The sequence below is a fragment of the Zophobas morio genome, unplaced genomic scaffold (genome assembly GCF_036711695.1).
Source record: "Zophobas morio isolate AGI-343-1 ecotype UQ-CSIRO unplaced genomic scaffold, CSIRO_AGI_Zmor_V1 ptg000023l, whole genome shotgun sequence".
In the NCBI taxonomy this organism is placed as follows: Eukaryota; Metazoa; Arthropoda; class Insecta; order Coleoptera; family Tenebrionidae; genus Zophobas; species Zophobas morio.
In genome coordinates this window covers 2169704-2192124 of record NW_026972128.1, presented here as the reverse complement: position 1 = coordinate 2192124, position 22421 = coordinate 2169704, and the positions used below count along the sequence as shown (strand labels likewise).

The following is a 22421-nucleotide window of genomic DNA, read 5'->3' as shown; positions in this document are numbered from 1 at the left end:
TTTACAGTCAGTTCTAAAGTTAATGTTCTCCAAATAATCAACAACAAGTGACTCAGTCAGCAGTTCCAAAATTTTCGAAACTACTGGACAAATAACTGTAAAACGCATCCCCATTTAAATTGTGGTAAGGTAGTCTAATAACCTTCCTAGATAGATCTTATTTTAAAGGTACAAAATAATTTGTATCATACTTATGGTTTCTGAACTCATTCTAATTTTTAACTTTACGCATCTAGCTTCCAAATTAATCCAAAATTGTATAATTTGTCGGAAATGATAAATGGCTATAATCAAAATTTATGGGCATACCTTCGAAAAATTTGATGACGTCATTTCGATGTATTTATATTGTGCAGAATTGCATGCTTTGCTTTCAATTTTATTAACAAAAACCATCACTTTAGCGTAACTTCTGCTTATGCAATGATTCCGTTAGGATGTAAGCAATCTCCAATATTTAATTTATAAAATGTGGAACGTCATGATTTTGGTAACTGCCTAATAAAGTAGCAAAAATTAAAACACAAAGTTATTTGTTTATATGTCCACACTCCGGTTGAAAAATATCCATTAACAGGATCCAAATTAAACAAAAAAAAACTTATATACGTATATTTAATTTGGTTCCATTTTTTTTATTTCTGGTAAAGTAGAAAAATTACGGTTTTGCCAAATTACTAACACGAACAGCTTTTAATGAATTCAAAAATTTATTGTTGGCACCCTTGATAAAAATCATACTAGTGGTTTGCATGTGCGCATATTTACGCTGTTTTTGGAGCTGTGATTAGGGTTTAATTTAATAGGTTCAAATAAAGCATATGTTCACGTGTTTAAAATTAGGACACACATATGTATATGTAATAAAACAGCAAAATCAACTCTATCTAGTCCGAAATTGAAAAACAAATAATGCGCTGAAATTTTGTTGGCGGACAACGTATACAGTGTAATTTGCTTTTAATTATTCGAAAGTTTTTACTTGTTCAGTTGGTGGAAATCATTAAAAAGTTGCTATGGCACGTATTACAGAGGAAGCTGTAAATTTATATTTTTTGTGAGTGGAAGTTTGGCGGCCGCGACATAATAACGTTCGTAATTTGTAATTAACGCCGATTAATAAATTCTCTGATAAAGCTTTGTGACCTGGATGCATCTCTTGTTATGCAGGTGCTGCAGGTTTCAGAACAATGGCGTGCTGCAGTAATGAAAATTAATAAATAATGAAATGGGGTAAGATGCGAGGGGATTGTGGAGAAATTTGATGTGGCGGAAGCTCATACATTACTGGAATTAAATTTACGATGAAATTAAAAAAGATTTTTATTAGTCTTTCATTCATAATCATAAATAATTAACGTGAAACGTATTTTTGTTTTAAAATGTGATTCCATTTTCTTTAATAATATGAAGAGTCGAGAATATATTTCCATGCTTGAGGCTTTTTGAGTTTATTTTTGTACAACATTTTACAATCATTAAGGTATTAACTAGACAAAAATGTCGGTCAATTTAATTCCAGATTTTGTAAAACGTTAAAACGTTTATTATCTAAATCTAGAAACATTCCACATTAAGATTTTATAACAAGCAGTCGAGAATTTCAGAGATTACTGGCTTAGCAAAATCGCAAACAGACAAACAAAAGGAAGACCTAAATTTTCATATTTTAGTAGCAATTAAAAATCTAGAAAACCTAATCTTAGACAATCGATAAATTGTGTCTGTTATAAATCTTCCTGAATATGGTATGTTCAGTACTAAAAACATTGAAAACTTGTTTCGTTTTGTTATATTTTATAAAAATTTCAAAAACATAGTTGTAAATTTTTCAGCACCCGTTCTAACTTCCGTAGTACCTACTGTTCCATGTTAAAACGTGGCGTTAAAAAATTAATAGCCATGTTCTGAAAAATCGGTTCCAATTAATAATCCTTGTTGGAACTCTCCTCCTTTCGTCCGTCCATCTCAATTTGAAAGCTTCCAAAATGGATATTATCCTAAAAACGGCGTCAGAACTTTATTAAACAGGGATCCGGCGTGCCCTAATATTACGCCCGTGTCGATAATTGCCTCTAACAAATTTAATAATTACAACTTTAAGTGAGAACAAAGAAGAGAAAGAACAAAGTCAAAGCATAATTGTTGTGATGACGTCACGGACGGGACCGCCGTAATTACGCAATTGAAAAAGCTCTCGTTTTGAGATGCAGCGGTTAGATTCGTCTGCGGAAAGTTTAATTGGACCGTGCCCTAATGCAAAGTTCGATTATTTACGAGTAAACTGTGTTCAATATATTGCCGAAGAAGAGCATTATTTCATAAGTTGAACGCTCATTTCGATTTTGCACTTGCCGATCGTAAATTTCGGAGAACGTCCAAACAAACTTTAGTTTTCCGTTGGCTGTTCATCATAACTTCTTATTTTAATATCCAAACTCTTAGCGAAATCCCTGTGTTAAAGTAAACTTTTCATTTCGTACCGTTGCGAAGAATATTCAAATATTATAGCCTACTTTAAAATTTAAATTAATTGGTCTATAATTCCTCATTTATTTTCAGCAAGAAACGCGAGAAAATGTAACAATAAGTGAGTTAAGTTTCGTTCCGACGACCGAGGACGATGGAAAATCCATAACATGCAGAGCTGAAAATCCCAACGTCACGGGACTCTTTCTGGAAACATCGTGGAAAATCGACGTCGTTTGTAAGTACAATTTTCAGTATGAGTTAAGGTCGGCGTCGCACGACGCACCCACTCCTATTTCTACAGAGGGCGCTTCGGTTGTTGAGGTGGAACTGCCAAAAATTGACATTTTCATAATTCAAGCAGGGTGTGAATTATAGTAAATAATATAACGTGTGGTTTAGAATTATTGGAGAAAGTTTTATTTTCACCAAAACGCTGTTGCCTAGTAAATTGGTGAAATCAAACTAACTGAAAAAATCACGAGATCGGATGATTTTTTTTTGTTAGTTTGATTGAACCAAATTGCTGAAAGGTGACAGCGTTTGAGTGTTCTAATATAAAAACTTTTCCCTGTTAATTTTAAACCACTAGTGGTTTTTTGCACGATTATTTCATGAACAAATTACACACCTTTTTAAAAATAAATTAGCATTATTTATTTATTGAAACAATTAAAATAGGTACAATTCAAAGTACCTATATGGCTTACAATTTGCCGTTCACAAATGTTTGCACAATTACTACTAGTCGATGGTGATTCTTCTTTGGAGGATTCATTTGGTGTTGAACCGCTCTTGCCATTAATTAACTTACCGTAGCGTACATTATCTAAATGTAAATATGGTTTTAAGGAACTACTAGAACTATGTTCTGTGATCTTGGTAATTCGTTCTTAACCTATTCCAGTTTTAGCCAGTTTTGATATCACCTGATCGATGCTTTTTTGTGTAATCTAATGGGACATATACAATGCATCTTTTTTAAAAGTGGCCATAGGGATTCCCATGTTCAACTTTATACTCCGTGTTAATTTATGTTTGAGTAAAGATTCAAAGTTGAAATTTTTACTGCATGTAATTTGGGTCATCTTTTGTCGAGTTTATCAAAGCTCACAATTTAAATTAAAGGATATTTCTTAAAAAAATTAAAATATTTGTGTATTTTTGCCTGTAATATTGTAGACAGATATTTACCTGACGTTTCTAAAATTTGATTACTCGTTCGATTACTGGTATTTGGGTGACCGAAATTCGTCAATATGCTGCAGAATACAATTAAAGAAAAAGTGGAAATGATCACTGATGGATGCATTAAAGGCTTATCCACAACAGAGAAATTGCGCAAAATTTTGCTGCAGCATACCCACATCGTCCTATACCCGGCAAGAGCACATTTTAAAAATTTTATGGCAGATTTATAAACACAGGTTTTCTAGATCGTGGACATCAAAACCGCAATTTCAGTGAAATTTTCTTTTATTTCCTTCATTTATGTTTGAATTTCATCATTCTGTGTCTTTTGTAAAAACTGCAATAAAGGTATTTAATGGTTTAAATTAAAATTATGCCATAAAAAATGACAAGTTAAAGTGATAAGTCAAAACCTTCTATGATGGACCAAAATTTTTTAACCAAAATAATATTAATTTTTGAAAGCACAAATTAATAATTTACAGCAAAAAGTGGCAGTGGAAATTAAAGTAGATCCCTAAGGCTATTTTCACCGAAAAGATAATTTTTGAGTTTTCACCCTCACAAAAGTTAACATAGGGTTTAAAATTTAGCATGGGAATTCCTATGGCCATTTTTAAAAAGCATGCACTGTATACACATTTACAGTGTTTGAGGATAATCATTCTGATAATTTTTTGGAGCCACCTTGTACTGTGTCAAATACAGAATTGTATTCTAACCTTCCTGTCTCTTTTACATAACTGACAGTTTCTTTTCTTAAGTATGATTTTCAACATCGTGCTCCATCTCTCCGCGTCAGTTTGTAAGCAGCAATGTGATCATTTTTTTTTTGTAGAGCAGACGGAGAATGTTCATCACGTATTTTACAAATTTTAAGTATATCCATTATATTTAGTTCCGTTGTATGGGTTTTACGCGTTTCCTCTTCGTTTGTCATTGTAACACTTTTCTCTCGTCCACTTTTTGATAAATATGATATCCGTGAATGGATGGATTTTTACATTAAATTTATTAAAATATTTTTCTTCAGTTAACTTTGTAGTTGGATTCCACAATACTTTTACAACCCCTTCTTTATATTCTGTTCTATTAGTCTTTGTCATGTTGAAAACCCATAGCTTCAAAATATTGACCAATTCAAGCTTCTAACTCGAAGTCATTTGCAGCACAAAATATTATAAACTAATTCCAAATCGAGTTTATAGATTTAATTTAATCTTTGAAATACTATTCTTTGTAATATTCTCGATTTGTTCTAAATTGGTTCTTTCGAATTCCGAAACGGTTCATCTAGCATTCATATCGCAGCCAGCGTTTAAATATAAATTGACACATCAAAAACGTCAAATTACTATTTTAGTCACAGACAGCTGTGTTATATGTGTTAACATTAATTCTTCAACCAATCACATTTCTACAATCTGGAAATTCAAAACGGAAAAACAGCAGTTTTTTCGGAATAGTAGCAAGAAGTAACTCAAGGGAATTTTTCGTATTTTACTGGCAAACAAACACAACAAATGTATTCATTAATCGCCAGTTAACTCCATTAACGAATTATACAGGGTGTTAAGGAATGGTCTGGCTAAACTTTCAGGACAGATTTTTGACAAAAAATGTTCTCAAAAGTTTTTATACCGTTTTTTACAAAAGTGCATAGTTTTCTCAAAAAATGGTTTTGAAAATAGGGGTCACACTGTTTTGGTACCGCAGAATAACGGATACGTTGTCCTTCCATTTCGCATGACCGTTGCTTGTTACATTGACAATTTAAAAGTCAAAAATGAAGTATTATATTACCCGCTCGTCAACAACACAGCAAGTTAATTAATTCCAAAGTTCCTCTTAAACATTTATTAAAAGAAAATTAAAATAACAACCTTATTTTGAAATTATGTATGAATTGTTTTGCTTTTAATAGTGTAGATTGTATTCTAGTGTTTCCCTGTAACTGGGTGTATTATCTATTGAGAATAAATTATTTTAATTTTTTTATTATTGTTATGTTTATTCTTAGTTGAAATTGGCTAATATAATAATAATATAATCGCTCACTTTTTTTTGACTGAACTTCAAAAACATAAGTATCTCTAGTGGGAATTTTCAATGTTCAAGTCACTGTTCGTGTTTCGGAAAAATTTTGAAGGCTGTGTATTCTGCGAGACCGAATTTAAAATTTGATATGCCATTTGATTTAAAAAAATCGTTTTTCAAAACCACATAATATGTCGGAAAGTAAAAACAGAAATTTTTCGAAAATATATTAAAACCGGCTCTTCCGATTTTTTTTTAACATACTCTAATCTTTTTACGTATAATTTATAATGGTCGCCCTTAAAGGACAGTTTATCAGAATCATGAAACTGTGCTTACAGAGGTACGCCTCTGTAAGTAACAGCCGAAAATATGGTGTTGTGCAAAAAATCTAAGTTGGTGACATCAGACCGAACAATGGTTGTTTATCTTCACCGAATATCTGTTTGATTGTGTTATTTTGTTCAGATATCGAACTATATAGACAAATGCATAATTTCTACTAAAATATCTCGTTTCGTGTGGATTTTTTTTTTAATTTAAACGGAATACGTTTGAATTTCATCCTGGCGCCTTCGTTATTTTTACACAAGAATTAAAGTGGGTTAAATTAGTCTGAAGGGTGATTCTTATCGGAAATTTTCTCGGAGTCACGAAACTATGCTCATTTTGGTTGTATATCCTCAAATAATGGAGAGAAATCTAATTTTTTGCAAAACACCTACATAAGCCATATCAAAACAAGCAAATATCTACTTGTCTCCTAATTTTGTTCAGATAATTATGAAGATATTTAAATACTTAAATGCTTTATTTCTAGGATAATATCTTATTTCATTTTGAAATTTTGTAAAAATACCACAATAAATACATTGAGACTTCGATTGTACTCAGGTGTCTCCACCATTGTAGGTAAAAAAAAATTGAAATTAGTCTAATTCATTTAAAAAAATTACTCTTTTCGTTAACTGGTTCCGGACAATCCAAACACTAAACTTGGTGAAATCAGTAAGAAAAGAGATCACTTAAGATTCTGGTTTAAATATGTATGTGTTTTTGTCGTTTTGTTTACATATGAAGACATTTAAAATAAAACATATTTTTTAAAGTAGATTATTGTAAGTAGAAGTTTCTAAGACATTTTAGTTAAGTATATTTATTATTATATAGTGATACAAAAAAATCAAAGTTGGTCAAATTAGTCTGAAAAGGCATTTGCTTAATGTCAATTTTCTCAAAATCACTAAACCATGCTCATCTTAGTTGTATCTCTGAAAGTAATCGAGTAAAATTTGCTGATATTCGAAAAATTACGTTGATGAAATCGAAGCCAACAAAGGTGATTTATTGTGTCTCAAAGTCTGTGCTTGCTGTGTTATTTTATTCAGATGACAAGATATTTAAACAAATGATTATTTTTCTTAAAATATGTATCTTAATTCATGCACATTTCTTTAAAAAACGCTTAAAATAAATATGTTGAAAGTTAAATTATATTCCGTTGTCTTCATCATTTTTATGAAAAAAATTGAGAAGTTAGTCTCATTAGTTTGAAAAGAATCGCTCTTTTCGTATACTTTTTCATTACACGTATCTGTGATTACTGTCGCTGTACTTTTAAAGAAATCCGTTTGAATCCAAACACTAAAATTGTTGACACAAAATTATTTCACTTTTTTAGTATAAATGAACACTTGTATTTAGTACCTTGGTCAGATATGAAAGTACTTAACGAAATTCATAATTTGTTCTGACACAGACTTTGGAAAGAAAAATCCCTCACTAATTTTTTGAATAATTACTTTTAAATTTAATTTTATCCCGGCGCCTCCACCAATTATACTCGCAAAATTAAACTTGAGTCATTATTATAAAAAAATTGGTCTAAAGAGTTTAGACAGTACTTCCCTCGCTGTCGGAAACTTGACGACTGCATGCCTATTGTGTTTTTTTTCTCATTACATTTTTGTAGTGGGAATTTAAAAAAAAATTGCGATGACGTCATCAACATTTTTGCAAGGACACGTATATCAGTTGGGATAGATGTAGTGCAATACTAAGAATAAAATTATTATATTCTCAAATTTTCGGGAAAATGAATTGGGTCGTTTGAATATTGATTTGTAATAATCAATAAAATAACGAAACAATTTACTCACGTATACCTACGTATCAGAGGCAACTAAAAATCGTGTATGTATAAACATTGTTAATTTAAGATGACAGGCGTAACAGCATACGTGAGAGCCAAACACAGAAACTGTAAACAAAACGACCGTCGGTTTTATTGCTTCGACTTCCGCTTATTATATAAAACATTGGGTTTTATTTTAATTCTTGACGGTGAAATTCACAATTGGTTGATTATAAACATGTCTATTTCGCATTCGCGGAACCAAGTGACCGCATAAAACAAATGCAGATCTATAACGTTAAAGTCGATGTAAATAAGCGTGCTACCCTTATGTTTCAACCGAGCTTTTCCTTTAACAAATTTTGTGTCTACCAAATTGGGTTGGTTGGGGTGTAATACTAATAATAAGTGTTGCCTTTAATTTAATCAATAAAATAAATTGACTTCATTAATTTTTTTGAACCACCTCTTAAGAAAATCTAAAAAATATGAATGGAATGATAAATCACAAGTACAAACTCATCATATTTTTTGCATTTTAGATAGGATTTATTCAGCAAAATTTAAGGGTGACGTCATCAATTTTTTTAGGAGGGATGAACAAATACATTTTGAACAAAAGTTTACCATGCTTATAATAACTTTAAAATATTCCCAAGATTTCAAAGCATTCGGTTTTGTAATTCCTGATTAAATCGATAAAATAAATTCACGCCTTCATTAATTTTTTTCAGTCACCCTGCATATGCAAATCCAAAAATATGAATGGAATGATAAATCACAAGTACAGACTCATCATATTTTGTACATTTTAGATACGATTTATTCGGAAAACTTTTGAGCTGACGTCATCAGTTTTTTGTAGAAGATAACCAAATATATTTTGACTAAAAATTTATTATGCTCTTTATAACCTTAAAACATCTGCAAGATTTCAAAGCATTCGGTTTTGTAGTTCCTGATTAAATCAATAAAATAAATTTACGCATTCATTAATTTTTTTGAGTCACTCTGTATATGCAAATCCAAAAAATATGAATGGAGTGATAAATGACAAGTACAGGCTCATCATATTTTGTACATTTTAGATATGATTTATTCGGCAAACTTTCGAGCTGACGTCATCAAGTTTTTGGAGGGGATAAGCAAATATATTTTGACTAAACATTTATTATGCTCTTTATGACCTTAAAACATCTGCAAGATTTCAGAGCATTCGGTTTTGTAGTTCCTGATTAAATCAATAAAATATATTTACGCATTCATTAATTTTTTTGAGTCACCCTGTATATGCAAATCCAAAAAATATTAATGGAGTGATAGTTCACAAGTACAGACTCATCATATTTTGTACATTTTAGATATGATTTATTCCACAAACTTTTGAGCTGACGTCATCAAGTTTTTGGAGGGGATAAGCAAATATTTTTTGACTAAAGATTTATGATGCTCTTTATAGCCTTAAAACATCTGCAACATTTCAAAGCATTCTGGTTAGCAGATTAAAAATTAAATTTCAAAATGTTGTTTTATAATTTTGATTTTTTTTCCAAAAATCTGGACGTTTCGGGTGAAAAGTCGATTCAGAGTTGTAAACTACATGTGTAGGACTATGTTATTTTATACAATTGAAAACCCATTTACTATGTACAATTTTGAAGTGACGCCATCGCTTTAGTGGTGGGGATGATTCGACAAATTTTGGTTAGCGTTTTACCATCTACATGATATTCTTAATATAAGTACAAAATTTCACAACAATCGGTCGAGTACTTTCGGAGATTATCTGTCTAATAAAAATCCGTGACAACAGACGGACAGACGGACAGACGGACAGACGGACAGACGGACAGACGGACAGACGGACAGACGGACAGACGGACAGACGGACAGACAGACGGAAATGGGAGACCTATTTCTTCGTCTTCTAGGGGTCATGAAAGATCGAGAAAACGTAAAAGTAGAGAGTCGGCCGACGGACTCGATTACAATACTTCCTTTGCTTACGCTCGGGAAGTAAAAATATCTCAAAATCAAGAAACGGTACTTATTTTTAACGTACTTCTGCAAATACATTTGGTTTTATGCAAAAAATTCAAATTGCTGACAAATCGAAGATTGGTTATTTATTTTTGCTAAAATTTGTGTTTTATATGTTACTGAAGTCTATCAACTCGTTTATATTTTCGTGTTTAAGGCATTTTTTTATTTAGAACCATTTTTTTGTTCATTTTTTAATAAAAACTTTGATAACAATTTTTGAAACGTCAACTTTTTGTACAGACGATTAACTAAATTTCTATTTTCTATGCCTGGAAGACTATTAGCCTTAAAACCAACCCTAGAGGGAGAATATTCTAGTAAGTTTGATATCTAATACAGTTGGTCAATTTTGTCATATTTAATTAAAGTTAATTCTCGGTAATCGAACTATATGGGATAAATGATTTGTATTGATAAATGAGTCGTAACAAAAATTTTTATCTGTATACTTTTGTCAACATTTTTGAACAAATGTACTTATAAACGACCAACAATTTAATTTATATGTTTTTTGAAAGAAAGAAGTAGATACATTTTTTACGTGTGTAAAAAATTCCCAACGTACAGATAACCAGACAAACTGACGGAAGCAGAAATCTCGCATTTTAATATTCTACGGCCTGTGAAATGCTAATAAAACATCAAATTGGCCATTTCTCAAAATAGCCCTCTCGCTATACTTTTCCTAAACCGGAAAGCAAAAATCCTAATTTGATGCTGCTCCCGGCCGCCTGTATCCAATTACGGAGATGCGCGTTTTGATGCAGTCACAATGTTTTGGCGCTCCATTAACGTCAAGTTCCGTGTTTTCGGAGTTGGAGGTGACAGTTTCAGGCAATTGTAAAGTAGAGTGTGGAAGGAGATGGGAAAATAAAACAATTCCAGATGAGACTCAGACGGTTCTTTTTAAAAAGACGGAAAATCCAGTTTGAGAAGGTAAAGGAAATTCTTACAAAGTTGAAGCAATTTAGGAGGAGTTTTACTTTTTTACTTGTTTTGAGTTCAATAATGGACGAAAGGGAGCGATATAGTCGAGGCTTCTTAATAGGAATTAAAGCTGGGGGAGTCTATGTATGGGCGATACGAAACAGAAATTGGACGAACGAGGAACTATCGTGAAATCTGATGTATCCGAAGGAAGTTAAGGGGACAAAGAAATCGGGATGAGATAAAGAGAACGGTCTGATTTTTTTTATTTTGGAAGCAGAATTGTGCCGTGTTAATAGAATTTTCGAACTGATCTTAATGACCTGTGTGTTTGGACTACGACGACAATAAACTTTTGCCAAAGGCTTTAAAGTTTTATTCGCAAAATTTGTCTGCCGGAGTTGTCGAAAAATTAATAAAAAACGTTTAATTGGAGTAAAACGAAAGCGGAACAGCTTCGTTAATCTAATTTATGAAACAGCACGAATTGCTTTTTTGAGCGTTTTCTAAACGACGCAAAAATGCGAGGAAGCAATAACGCTTTGTCTTGTAATTAAAACTCCATATCACTGTTACAAATTATCAACATTCTTTGCTTTGTAGACAGCCATATTCTATGAAATACAAAGCAATTACGGCGACCGTATGAAGATAATTAAAAAAGTGCTTTTACTTCGCAATACGTTCGACTAATTAAAAACCTTTCTTGAAAAGTACACTAATGAAACTTTAATTATACCCTGGTTCCAAATGAAAAATTGCTATCGACCTGTGAGCAAACTTTTCGGAACAATGAATAAAGTTTAGCTTTATGAAGAATAAAATGAGCATTAATCTGAGCGTACAGGTGATTATCTCTTAAAAGAAAAAATATGGGGAGTCGAAAGTTTGACGAGTTTTCTTTATGCAGAGTTGAAACGATGCCAAACCGCGGTTTCGTGTTTTCTAATTACTAGAAACAGAAAATAAGGAAAAAATGGGCTTGTTATTCGAATTTAAATTACATTCGTAATTATGAACGTCAGCTTTGTACGTGGAGTAAACAAGAAACTGTAAACTCGTTTGTATTTTTTGCTGTACGTGTCTGGATGTCAAAAGATAAAAGGAGGAGTAATAACTATTTTATGTTGATGTTATGTACTTACGTTCAAGCGAATTATGTCACATAAAATGCCAGAAAATAATTTAAATCCTGTAAAAATTCGTTCTCACATAAATGGTGTCGTTACTTTGATAAAAAAGCACAAGTATTTCCACAATAAATCAATGAGATCCTTACGAGATGGTAATTTTTTGCTAGCTAGGGTAAAACATGGAATAATGGGACACTGTACGGCTGTTGGAAATTTGTATCATATATTATTGTATTGCAAGAAGTTCTTGATGCATTTCGTTCACCGTGCTAGTGATGACACCACCAGATTATCTATATTATTGTACGCTGATGTGTTAAATCTGTGTTCTCGTCCCATAAGTTGTTCTATTTCATTTATTCAAGTCAGAAGACAGTCTTTCAACAGTAGAACACGCTAAGAAAATGTTATATAAGGAAACATTTTTAAAATTATACCTTTGCTAGAAAGGTTTATTAAAAATTTATATGGATCTCAAACCGAAAGAAATAATATTGAAATGTTATGGGTAATTTATCTTCTTCGCAAAATTCTCCATAAGAGAAATGAATGTTACGTTTTGTCAGCGGCTGAAAGGAAAGCTAGCAAGAGATAATAGTATAACAGGTAGAGAATCAACCTCATCATATACCGAGTGGGTGTCGGAGATTTACCCAATGCAAATACATACACCGGTCACGGCCTATACAGATCTTCTACACCTCTCTTAGCGGATGCTATTGGAAATACTACGACGGTTGGAACTCAAATAGTAAAAGGTACAAATATTGTCGAGAAAACTGTTAAGGCACTTTCTAAACATGTATTTTTTCTAGTTCATATATATTCCTCCAGTTGATTTAATAACTGTGAAAACGCATCATTCGCTGTGAACATTAGTAAATACACTGGTGAATTTCTGATATTATTCCAATAAGAGGAATCAGTGAAAACTGCTCAGCATTGATTACCCCTATAACATAACACTAAATAGTCGAAACGTTTCGCCAACCACGCTGACATTTTCAAGACAGTACTAACTTAAAGTGGATTGCCATTTATATCCTGTATACTTTACTTCACCTACTCTCCCCCTTCTGTGCCTCCACAAGAGCGTAGACTGCAGAGTGTCGAGTTTATGCATTACATATTTTTTTATATTTCTAGATTCTTGTGAATATGTCTATAATTTGACAGTTACTGGCAGATTTAACTAATTTTAAACAATTTACGTCTATTCTATGGTCATTAGATTAAATTCTTCAATCATTTCAATTATTGACGCGGTTGCAGTTTTAGATTTAATGGGGTAAGAGATGCCAGAAACACAGAAAACAAAAAAGGCAAAAACAAATTCAACGACTCTTACAAAAACTAAATATCTGAAAGGGCAAAATTGTGCATCTAAAGGGTTCTAAAATACTGTCTTGACATTGTGGCATGAAAACTGCACAATCTGTTACTTTAGGAAAAAGTTGATAACCATGGCATAACGAATTCTGGCAAAATGTAATGCAATACCATCGTAATAAGGTGGTTCTGAAAAATGTAGAGACTCAAAGTGGTTAGCACTCAACAGAAACAGTGAAAATATTCCTTCGGTGAGAAAACTAAGTAAAAAAAAAAACAAACACAGCCAAAAGATTATTTTTGACAAATTACGAATTTTTATTGGAGTTATAGCGACAGCCGAGGTTGGTTTAACAAGTTTTTAGTAATACGTACATGAGTTGTCGTTAAAAAATAAACAGCAAATAAATTTCTGAAATTTTGGGAAAATGTTAATACAGATTTATTTATCACACAACTGTTATCAGGTGATTTTTTTTAATTATTTGCTCTAGCTACCCACGATGCTTATTATGTTAGCAGTGAAACCTGTTGTGTAACTTGAACTTGAATGGTGTATTTTGGGTTGTCTAAATATCCAGCGTCATTTCGAAAACCTTACTGAAAGTTGATGTAAAAATCATACAAAATCTTTTATTTATAACAATTTGAATCATGAATATCACAACTACTTTACAATAACTGCTGGAAATGTTGACCTTCAGCCTCTAGACACAAACTGACTCTTCGTTTCATATTTTCGAATAGTCAGACAAGAACTTCTTCTCGAATTCGGGTTTTTAAATTGTCGATCGTATGCACCGGTTGTTTGAAAATAATCTGTTTCAATATCGGGAACACGAAATATTCCAAAGGCGTCAAATCTGGTGATCGAAATGAGTAGATCTGGTCATTGTGGTAACTAAGCGGTCATCATAAAATCAAGAAATTTAGTCATTTTTGCTGTATGAGCTGTTGCTGCGTCATGTTGAAAAAAGCCATTCTGTAGTTCCTGGCAAAGTCGAGTTGGTTAATTAATTCCTGAATGTAACCATGCAAACGTCTCCTTCAGACAGCAACACATACATTAATGTTTTTTGCATCTAGAGGTATTTCTTGAAACTAATGAGGAAACCAAGTTTCATTACTAAAGAAAGACTACATCAAGAAAATTATTGTCCATCGTTTGATCAAACTAATCGCAAAATTGCAGTCGTTTTGTATTATACCCTGACTTGGTCAGGGACCTGTACTTTGTTCTTAACTGTCATGTCAGGAATAAAATAAAATTTTTTCGCATTTTGTAAAACGTATTTACTTTTTCTATTTCCTTGGCAGAATTTTGTACTTAATTTAAGCCATTCTTCGAACAATTGAACTGTCACCCATTCTTTAAAATTAATAAAATTTGGTCTTACTGCTGTCATTCGTGTGGTTACTAATAACTTAGGCGAAACATTTTGTTTTCTTTCTTGTTCATTTATGTTTATATTTTCTGTACACACTTTTTGAGGAAAACTCCATAATTGAAATACATAACCACTAGATGATTTTAGTTTAAAACACAAAATTTTTTCCAATTGTTAAGCGATTTGCTTTAAAGCTGACCTGATTTAAAAGATTAAAAAATTTTGCTGTTTTCTGTCAAAAAATTCTAACTGATAAATTTTGTTCTTTTTGTATCACAAACCATTCTCTCATTGCTCATTCAAGCTTTGAAATGTCCTCGTTTTTAATTCTTTGCTATTAAATTCAACACAAGGGGTTTCCATTTGTTGGATGTGATATGAAACTGTTTTCAACATTTTCATTACTTTGTAGTTATTTGTTTCTAACCTTTTAACATGACCTAACCTGACCTAAGTTAACCTAACCTGTACTTTAGACCCACTACTTGTATTTCAAATTTTACCAGTAATTAGATTGTAAATCCGTCAACCAACTCACAAAAATAACAATTTTTATATCTACCTACTTAATTATAATATAAAATAACAATAAAGCTGATTTTCATAAATTTAACTTGTGTTACGAGATCATGAAAGATCTAAATAGTAGAAATTACTAGGCAATGAAGCTCGCCTGCGTTACATTCAAACAGCCCACACTGCGCCATCTCTGGTAAAAAAGTTAGTTGCGCCAGAATTTAGAATACTTGTCGATTCAACGTAATTCCATTAACCTACAATTTTATAGATTAACTTTCAAACAGTTCGTTTAAATTCTCTGAAATTCTAAGAGCACATCACAACCACTACCTGTGATTTAATCTAACTAACCTTTACTTTTGTCTTGTAGTCAACTACCAAACTTTTCACAAAAAATTGACACAGATACTGAAAGAACGAGGGAAGTTCCATTACGTGAATAACCCGCCAGATACTTTTTTCCTCCTGGTTGCAAGCCGAAAATCACCTCCGCGAGCATCCGCGAACAATGAGCAGTTGCAAACGACCTTTTTCGAGTAATCCTGGAGTTGACGGAGGCGGGTCGACCTCTCCTTAGAATCTGTTCATTTTCTTGGTCTATTGTTTATGAATCTGAGACAGAACACACAACAGTCTATCAATGATTTATATATCTCCGGGAGCAGTTTTTGCTGTCAGTGTTGACAATGGCGTATTGTTTCAGACCCCCCGCAAGTGTCGCTCCATTTGGGGAGTACGCTCAATGCTGATGACATCAAGGAAGGAGACGACGTCTACTTTGAGTGTCGAGTTACAGCCAACCCCCAGTGGAGAAAACTCACTTGGTTGCATAACGTAAGTGTAAACAAAGCGATGCACCTGCGCTTTTGTTTTGATTAATTGCGAGCTCTAGATGGATGTTTCTGAATCTCATTAACGCGAGATAATTACCTCGGAGAAGAGAGATTCCGAGGAAATTCTTTTGTTACGGGAACACAAAGTAGACTTTGTTTTAATGATTCCGGAAATGAGGAAAATTGATGCGGATTTTATAGCCTGCAGAATAATAAATAAAAAAGATCTACCGTGATATAACGGAAGCTGTATTCTGATATCGGGACATTCTCAAACACAGTTGATGTTTTTTTTTGAAATCTATAATTATTTCAGGTTTTTCAATTATTCTCTTGTTATTACCAAAGTTACTGGGTGGTAATTATTAACCCATTTACGAAGACATCACAAAGATGTTATTATCCCAGTGACACCAATAATTTTAAAACATTCTCGATACAATTGAACGCTGTCATTTAGTCGATCAAGTAATTTGTTTAAATTTTCGGGGAATAACGTGTTTGCTTTAGTATTGGTGTTAATATTTTTCTTGACACTTTCACTGAATCTGCAATTTCTTTTTGTTGTATGATTCACGCCATTGCTTTTAGGTACGTTTTCATTTCTCCTGTAGTCTAGTAAAGACATTACATTTTCTCAAACATTAGTAAGTTTATAATTAAAAGACTTACAAAACACATTTTTAATTTCAATCACTCAGGAGTTACCATACTAAATAGTCCGACTTTAATACGCAATTAACCAGTCAACATCTTTGAAAAATGTCTTCAAATTTCTAATAATTCATTGAAATCAGTATATTTTGTATATTCTTCTAGTAATATTTAAATTTTTTTAATTTCATTTAAGATTTGCCAACATTAACATTATTTTTTTGTTAGAAACTTTTATTGATGAAACTTTAAGATATAATGTACTCTCTGAAACCCAAAATTTTATTTTGATTTGTTTTTGGCGTTTTAATATTACACGAAAATACGCATTTCCCATATCCATCTACCTAGTGTCTGTACATCCTTCGTCTGCCTGTTAGGGACTTCATTCTCGTACTATAACAATTAAAACTACCGAACCGGCTACTTTGACTTATGTGTTTTAAAATTATCTCGTAGATAATTTTAACCATGAGAGTTTGTCTTCAAAATTAAGTGACAGAGTTCTAGGGAGCTTTATCTTTGCCGTTAAAAATTGATGACCTCATTTCAAAAATTAAATAACAAATACTTTATAAAATAGCAAAAAGTGATATTGCTTATACTTAGTTCAAAAACATCGAAAAGCTATTTTTAAATTACATTGAATTTATCAGATTAGTTCTTGCCGCCCCTACCCTTTCCAAAAATCGACGTCATTTCAAGTCGTACATCTTTAGATTGCTCCAAAAAATATTAATACATGAAAAGGTCGTCCAGTTTTCCTGAATTTCTGAAAACACAGTCACGTTATAAATAATTAGTGCTACATTGTATACATCAAAATTGATGTGTTTATTACTGCCAGAAATTTGTTTACGTCCTATTAAAATAGTATTCAATAAAGCTCTCATAAATTCGTCATAACATCATAACAAACAATGCCGTATTTTGTATATTTTCAAAGTGCGGAACTCATTGATTTTACAGATTTTTAATTTAGGACAAATTTTGATAGAACTAAAGTTGCTGAAAGCCTTAGTTCAAGATATAACATTTATTCAGAGTAATGTATAAAAAACTAAAAAAGTAAGACACCAAAAATGATATTTTAAAGGAAAACGGGCATTTCTACACTTTGAACCCCCAATGCTTTTTGTTTGAGTATCTTTTTTTATATGCGCAAGGAATTTAAGGGTCCACAGTGTTTTGTTTTTGAAAGGATTGGAAAGACTCACGAACACCACTGACGGATAGATTAATAGAGTTTCCGTCCCTAATGTTCGTAAGTAAACTCGTCGGAATCCTTTTACGTCTAGTGCGACGTTTCACTTGTGTGTTGTTCTCAAATTATTTCGACTCTAAATAGAGTTTGAACTATACGTAACATACCTTATTTCGCCATAAAGGAAATGATACACAATTTTCAACAGTAGGATTTCAAATTATGAAACACCTCTAACACTACAACTATTTTACATCAAAAAGGGAATTCTATACAAACCTAGAATTTTTAACTTCGAAAAAGTATTTAACTTATAATTGACAGACAGTAATAAAGAAAAAGGAAAGAAAATGAGATTAATAGATTTTGCTTTTACCATCTAAATTAAATTTTAAATAGAGTGATATATTAAAGAAATTTTAATATTTATATAACAAATAATTTCTTGACATTATATTATATTAACCTTCGCAATTATTTAGATTTAAGGTATTGTATGTAAGGTAACATTCAAATTTATGGAAGCCATTAGAAGAAAATAGTACAATTTAATTGAAAGAGTATTTGATGATGCCACATCGTTGCCACAGCAACCAATATAAGCCGTTTAATCGGTGGAAAATAAAGCTCTTAATATGTCCTGTGGAGTTACGTTTGCCTCTTATCAGTGTCCTTACTCATAAAGATTCTATTGAGTTTTCTGCGCTACTTTATCACCACGATTCAATTTGCGGCTGGTTTGGAAAAAACGCCACATAAAACAGATGAACACTACCGCCCTCTATAAGATCCATTTAACGTGAGATTATAAAAAATTGCTGTATATTTAAATATATAACAACTAGATGTTAAGAAACCAACATTTGTTCGGATTCTCATTATATTTTAAAATTGCGCTAGTGCCCTAAAATATGACGAACTGGCTCACGTTGCCACCGAATCTCGTGTTATTTACCTTTATGTACCACACTATAGATAAAACTCCATAAAATTTTTACTCGGATACTTTGCATACACGACAGGAAGTTTACATTTTACGTACTTTGTATTAGAACCGTCTCCTCTCGACGGAGTAGACCCGAAGCAAGAATTCGCTATAAACGAGACGAGAAACGACAGATAATGCACATAAAACACGTGACGTTCCTTTCACGATTGATCCAATCACGATGGCACAGGAAAATGCTGCAGAAATAATCTGTTATACGTGCAGATGTTTGTTGTCATATTGCTACCACAGAAGCTAACTCGTATTGACGGTTCTGTCAGTTTGCAGGAAAAGGAATGGCTTTTGGCCTGACTTGTGCTTTAACTGCCGAAAGGTCGAAGATGAAACATATTGACATCAGATGCTCTTGACGTTTTAAAACAGCTTACAACATAGTTCCCGTTATTTTTATAGCTTGTTCCCTCTTGTTTGTCTGAAGAAATATAGCATTTCGAAAGTAATTTGCTTTGATAAGCTGAATTTTTATATCATACATAACGAATATTGATTTTGCTTTTATTAAAAATGTGGAACCTAGCAGATGCTCTTTATTAAATTTCCAAGTTCCGGGAAGATGTGTAGGCCACGGTGAGCCGATAATATTTTCCAAATGTGTTTTTCCACCGATGGCCACTATTTTATGCTAACTTTAAAAATTTATATTTTGTTGCCCGACACTGACACATTATTTGTAACAGTTTCGTACGGAAAATGTTTATCAACAATTAATTATAAAATATTTATTATGTGATGTTATTAAAATTTTCTAAAAATAACACACTCCTACGCTTGCAGTTTATGAATCCGTATTGATTAGTTACCCTAGACATCCAGATTCTTAAAAAAAAAACGAAACAAAATTGCATAACAACATTTTATAATTTCATAAAGTTATCTGTGCAGTAACTTTATTTTAACTTAGGAAGATTTTCATGAAATAAAATAAATTCGCAAAATCAAATTTTATCATTTTTCAAAAAAGCTGTATAAATGTTGTATTGTACTTCAGGAGCGAGAAATGTTTTATTCAAATGAACTTAGACAATTTTTTTAAATATCGAATTATAAATTTTAACCATGTAAATTTCGCGCTGTTTTAACCATTAATTATGTTCTCTTTGTTAACCAATATTAATGACGCTCGATGTTTGCATTTTGCAAACTATTGCCTTCGATTTTCTCATCTTTTCATGTTTTAGCCAATAAAATTCTGTTCGAAGTTACATTGTTAAGCTTTCACAGAACGCTAACAATGCAGTATAACCAAAGTTCTCTTTCAAAGAGAAATCCAATCATGGCGAACTGTAAAAGTACACAGAACTAAAACACAAACTTTAAGTATTATGTATTTTTCTGGTATTTTATTATTTTATACAAACTATAATCAACAAATTAAAAACTTGTTTTTTAATTGTCCGCACAATTTTTAACTCAAAGTAAAATGTTCATAAAATGTATTATTTTTTTTCTGTTTTGTTCATTTACATTTTTTATTTTATAAATATAGCTTATATCGTCAGTAAAATCCATACTTCGAAATTACATTTCCCACTTTTTTTATTTTACGCCACAATAATTTTCCTGGGTTTACTGTTAAGTCTATTTTAATCAAAACGAATCCGTATTTCTCTAATCCTCGTTAACTCCCGCTGGAACTCCATTGTGAGTACACCTAGAATACGTCAATTCTGAGTGAGTTTGAAGAGAAAGCAGCAACTAGTACAAAAGATAAACAAAGTAAATTAACATGCATTAGAAAATTGGGGGCGGTGCACGTATATGGCATACGAAACGTTTATGAAGATATCGATTGCTGGAGGCGTAAACATGTTTCACGATTATCTCTCACTGAACAAGCATATGCGTTATACGAAAGCCCCGCAGGGTGCTCAAAGACAAACAAGAGCACAACAAAGCATCACATCCAATGGATAGAGATGACAAACAGCGACAACCGTCAAGATTAGTAGCTGTTTTTACACCATTCAAATGAAGAATGATGTCGCAGCAGGCGCAGATTATGGGATTCCTCGACATTTACCCAATAAATAAAAACGAAATGTCGACGAAAAAAGGACTAGAGTTTAAACTATTTTTAAAAGGGATGTAAAATATTACACATTGCGGTTTTTATTTCTTTTGTTTTTGCATAATTCCACCTTAATAAATTAAATTTTTATATATTTAGCACTACTTCATTGCTTAGTATTAATTTTCTCCTACAGTGGAATTTAACAAGAAGATCAAAGGCAAAGAAAAAAAACTATCTAAGTTAAATTTAAACAAATTTACAACCACAGCAAAAGATTCAAAAAACAAAATCATTAAACTACTATTTTTTCTTTATATTAGGGATATTTAAAATTAAGAATTCTATATTTTAATAATAATTCAACGTTCGTCATAAAATACTTATGTATATAACCCATCGTATAAATAAAAGAGGCAAAATTGACTGTAATAATAAAAGAAGTAAAAAACTTGTCAAAACGTAATCAGATAAAATTTTATACATAATGCATTATGAAAAGTCGATAATGTAATTTGCAAAAGTCGTGTTGGTTAATATCGTGCCTTTCATAACTGATTATGTAAACAAGTAGTAAAAACTTCATGTTTAATACACTTTTTGCAATACTGCAGATTTAGCAAAAGAAATATCTGTTTTTATAAGGTAAATTCAGTAACAACGAATTTATACAAACGATGAATAAAGGTAAAGCTAGATGAAAAAATTCTCTAAGGTTATTTAAACAAAACTTCTCTCGTTCCTGAAGTACAATCAAACAAATCCAATTTCTTAGATAAATCATAAAATCGCATTTTGAATTTTTTTTTTAATAATCTTCATAAGTTAAACTACAGGTAAACAAACATGCTGTGTGTTATACTTCAAGTTAGTTTTTCATAACCAAATTTTGTCCTGACGCCATCAACTTTTTAACAGGGTCGCTAGAATGTATGGAAACGGTTAAATATCTTGAGAACCAAATCAACTGAAATTAGGTATAGGGGTACAAGTTGTGCTCTAATTATTCGTCAAAAAAAATTTTTTTTGCTACATTTGTTTTCGAGATGCAAGGCCAACTTATTTTTTTTTTAAATGGTACTACCATATAATTAATGCATTTTTGAATAGAGCTTTTTTTCTGAATGCACTGTACCACAAGTATACTTTCTTCCTGATTGAAATGGCAAAACAAATTATTAAACAATAATTAAATAAATTAATATTTACAAATTTATTTTATTATTAATTTGTTATTAATAATTAAAATTAAACTTCTGTTTTCTACACAAGATGTTCAAAATACTCTCCATTTAGTTCCTCGCAGTAAAAAGACGCTGAATAAAATTTTGTAGTGAGTTAATGAGAATTTCTGGACGAATACTAGCAATTTCGTTACGTATGCGTTCGTGTAAGTCTTCAGTGTGAATCGGTTTATTGATATAAACGAGATTCTTCAAATAGCCCCACAAAAAAAAGCCAAGCAGTGTCTAATCCGGTGACCTGGCAGGCCACTCTAATAGTACCCCTTCGACCTATCTATCTGCCAAGAAAATTTTCAGAT

General features: G+C 31.8%; 1 protein-coding gene across 4 annotated transcripts in view; it reads left to right on the top strand.

The window, feature by feature from the left end:
- The window catches only part of LOC135134348 (hemicentin-1), a 718216-nt gene that overhangs the window by 565961 nt on the left and 129834 nt on the right, over positions 1 to 22421 (top strand). For all 4 annotated transcript variants that reach the window (XM_064062996.1, XM_064062995.1, XM_064062994.1 and 1 more), the window contains 2 exons: positions 2563 to 2707; positions 15874 to 16004. In XM_064062996.1, coding sequence (XP_063919066.1) covers positions 2563 to 2707; positions 15874 to 16004 — 276 coding nt within the window. The remainder of the gene's footprint in view (positions 1 to 2562; positions 2708 to 15873; positions 16005 to 22421) is intronic.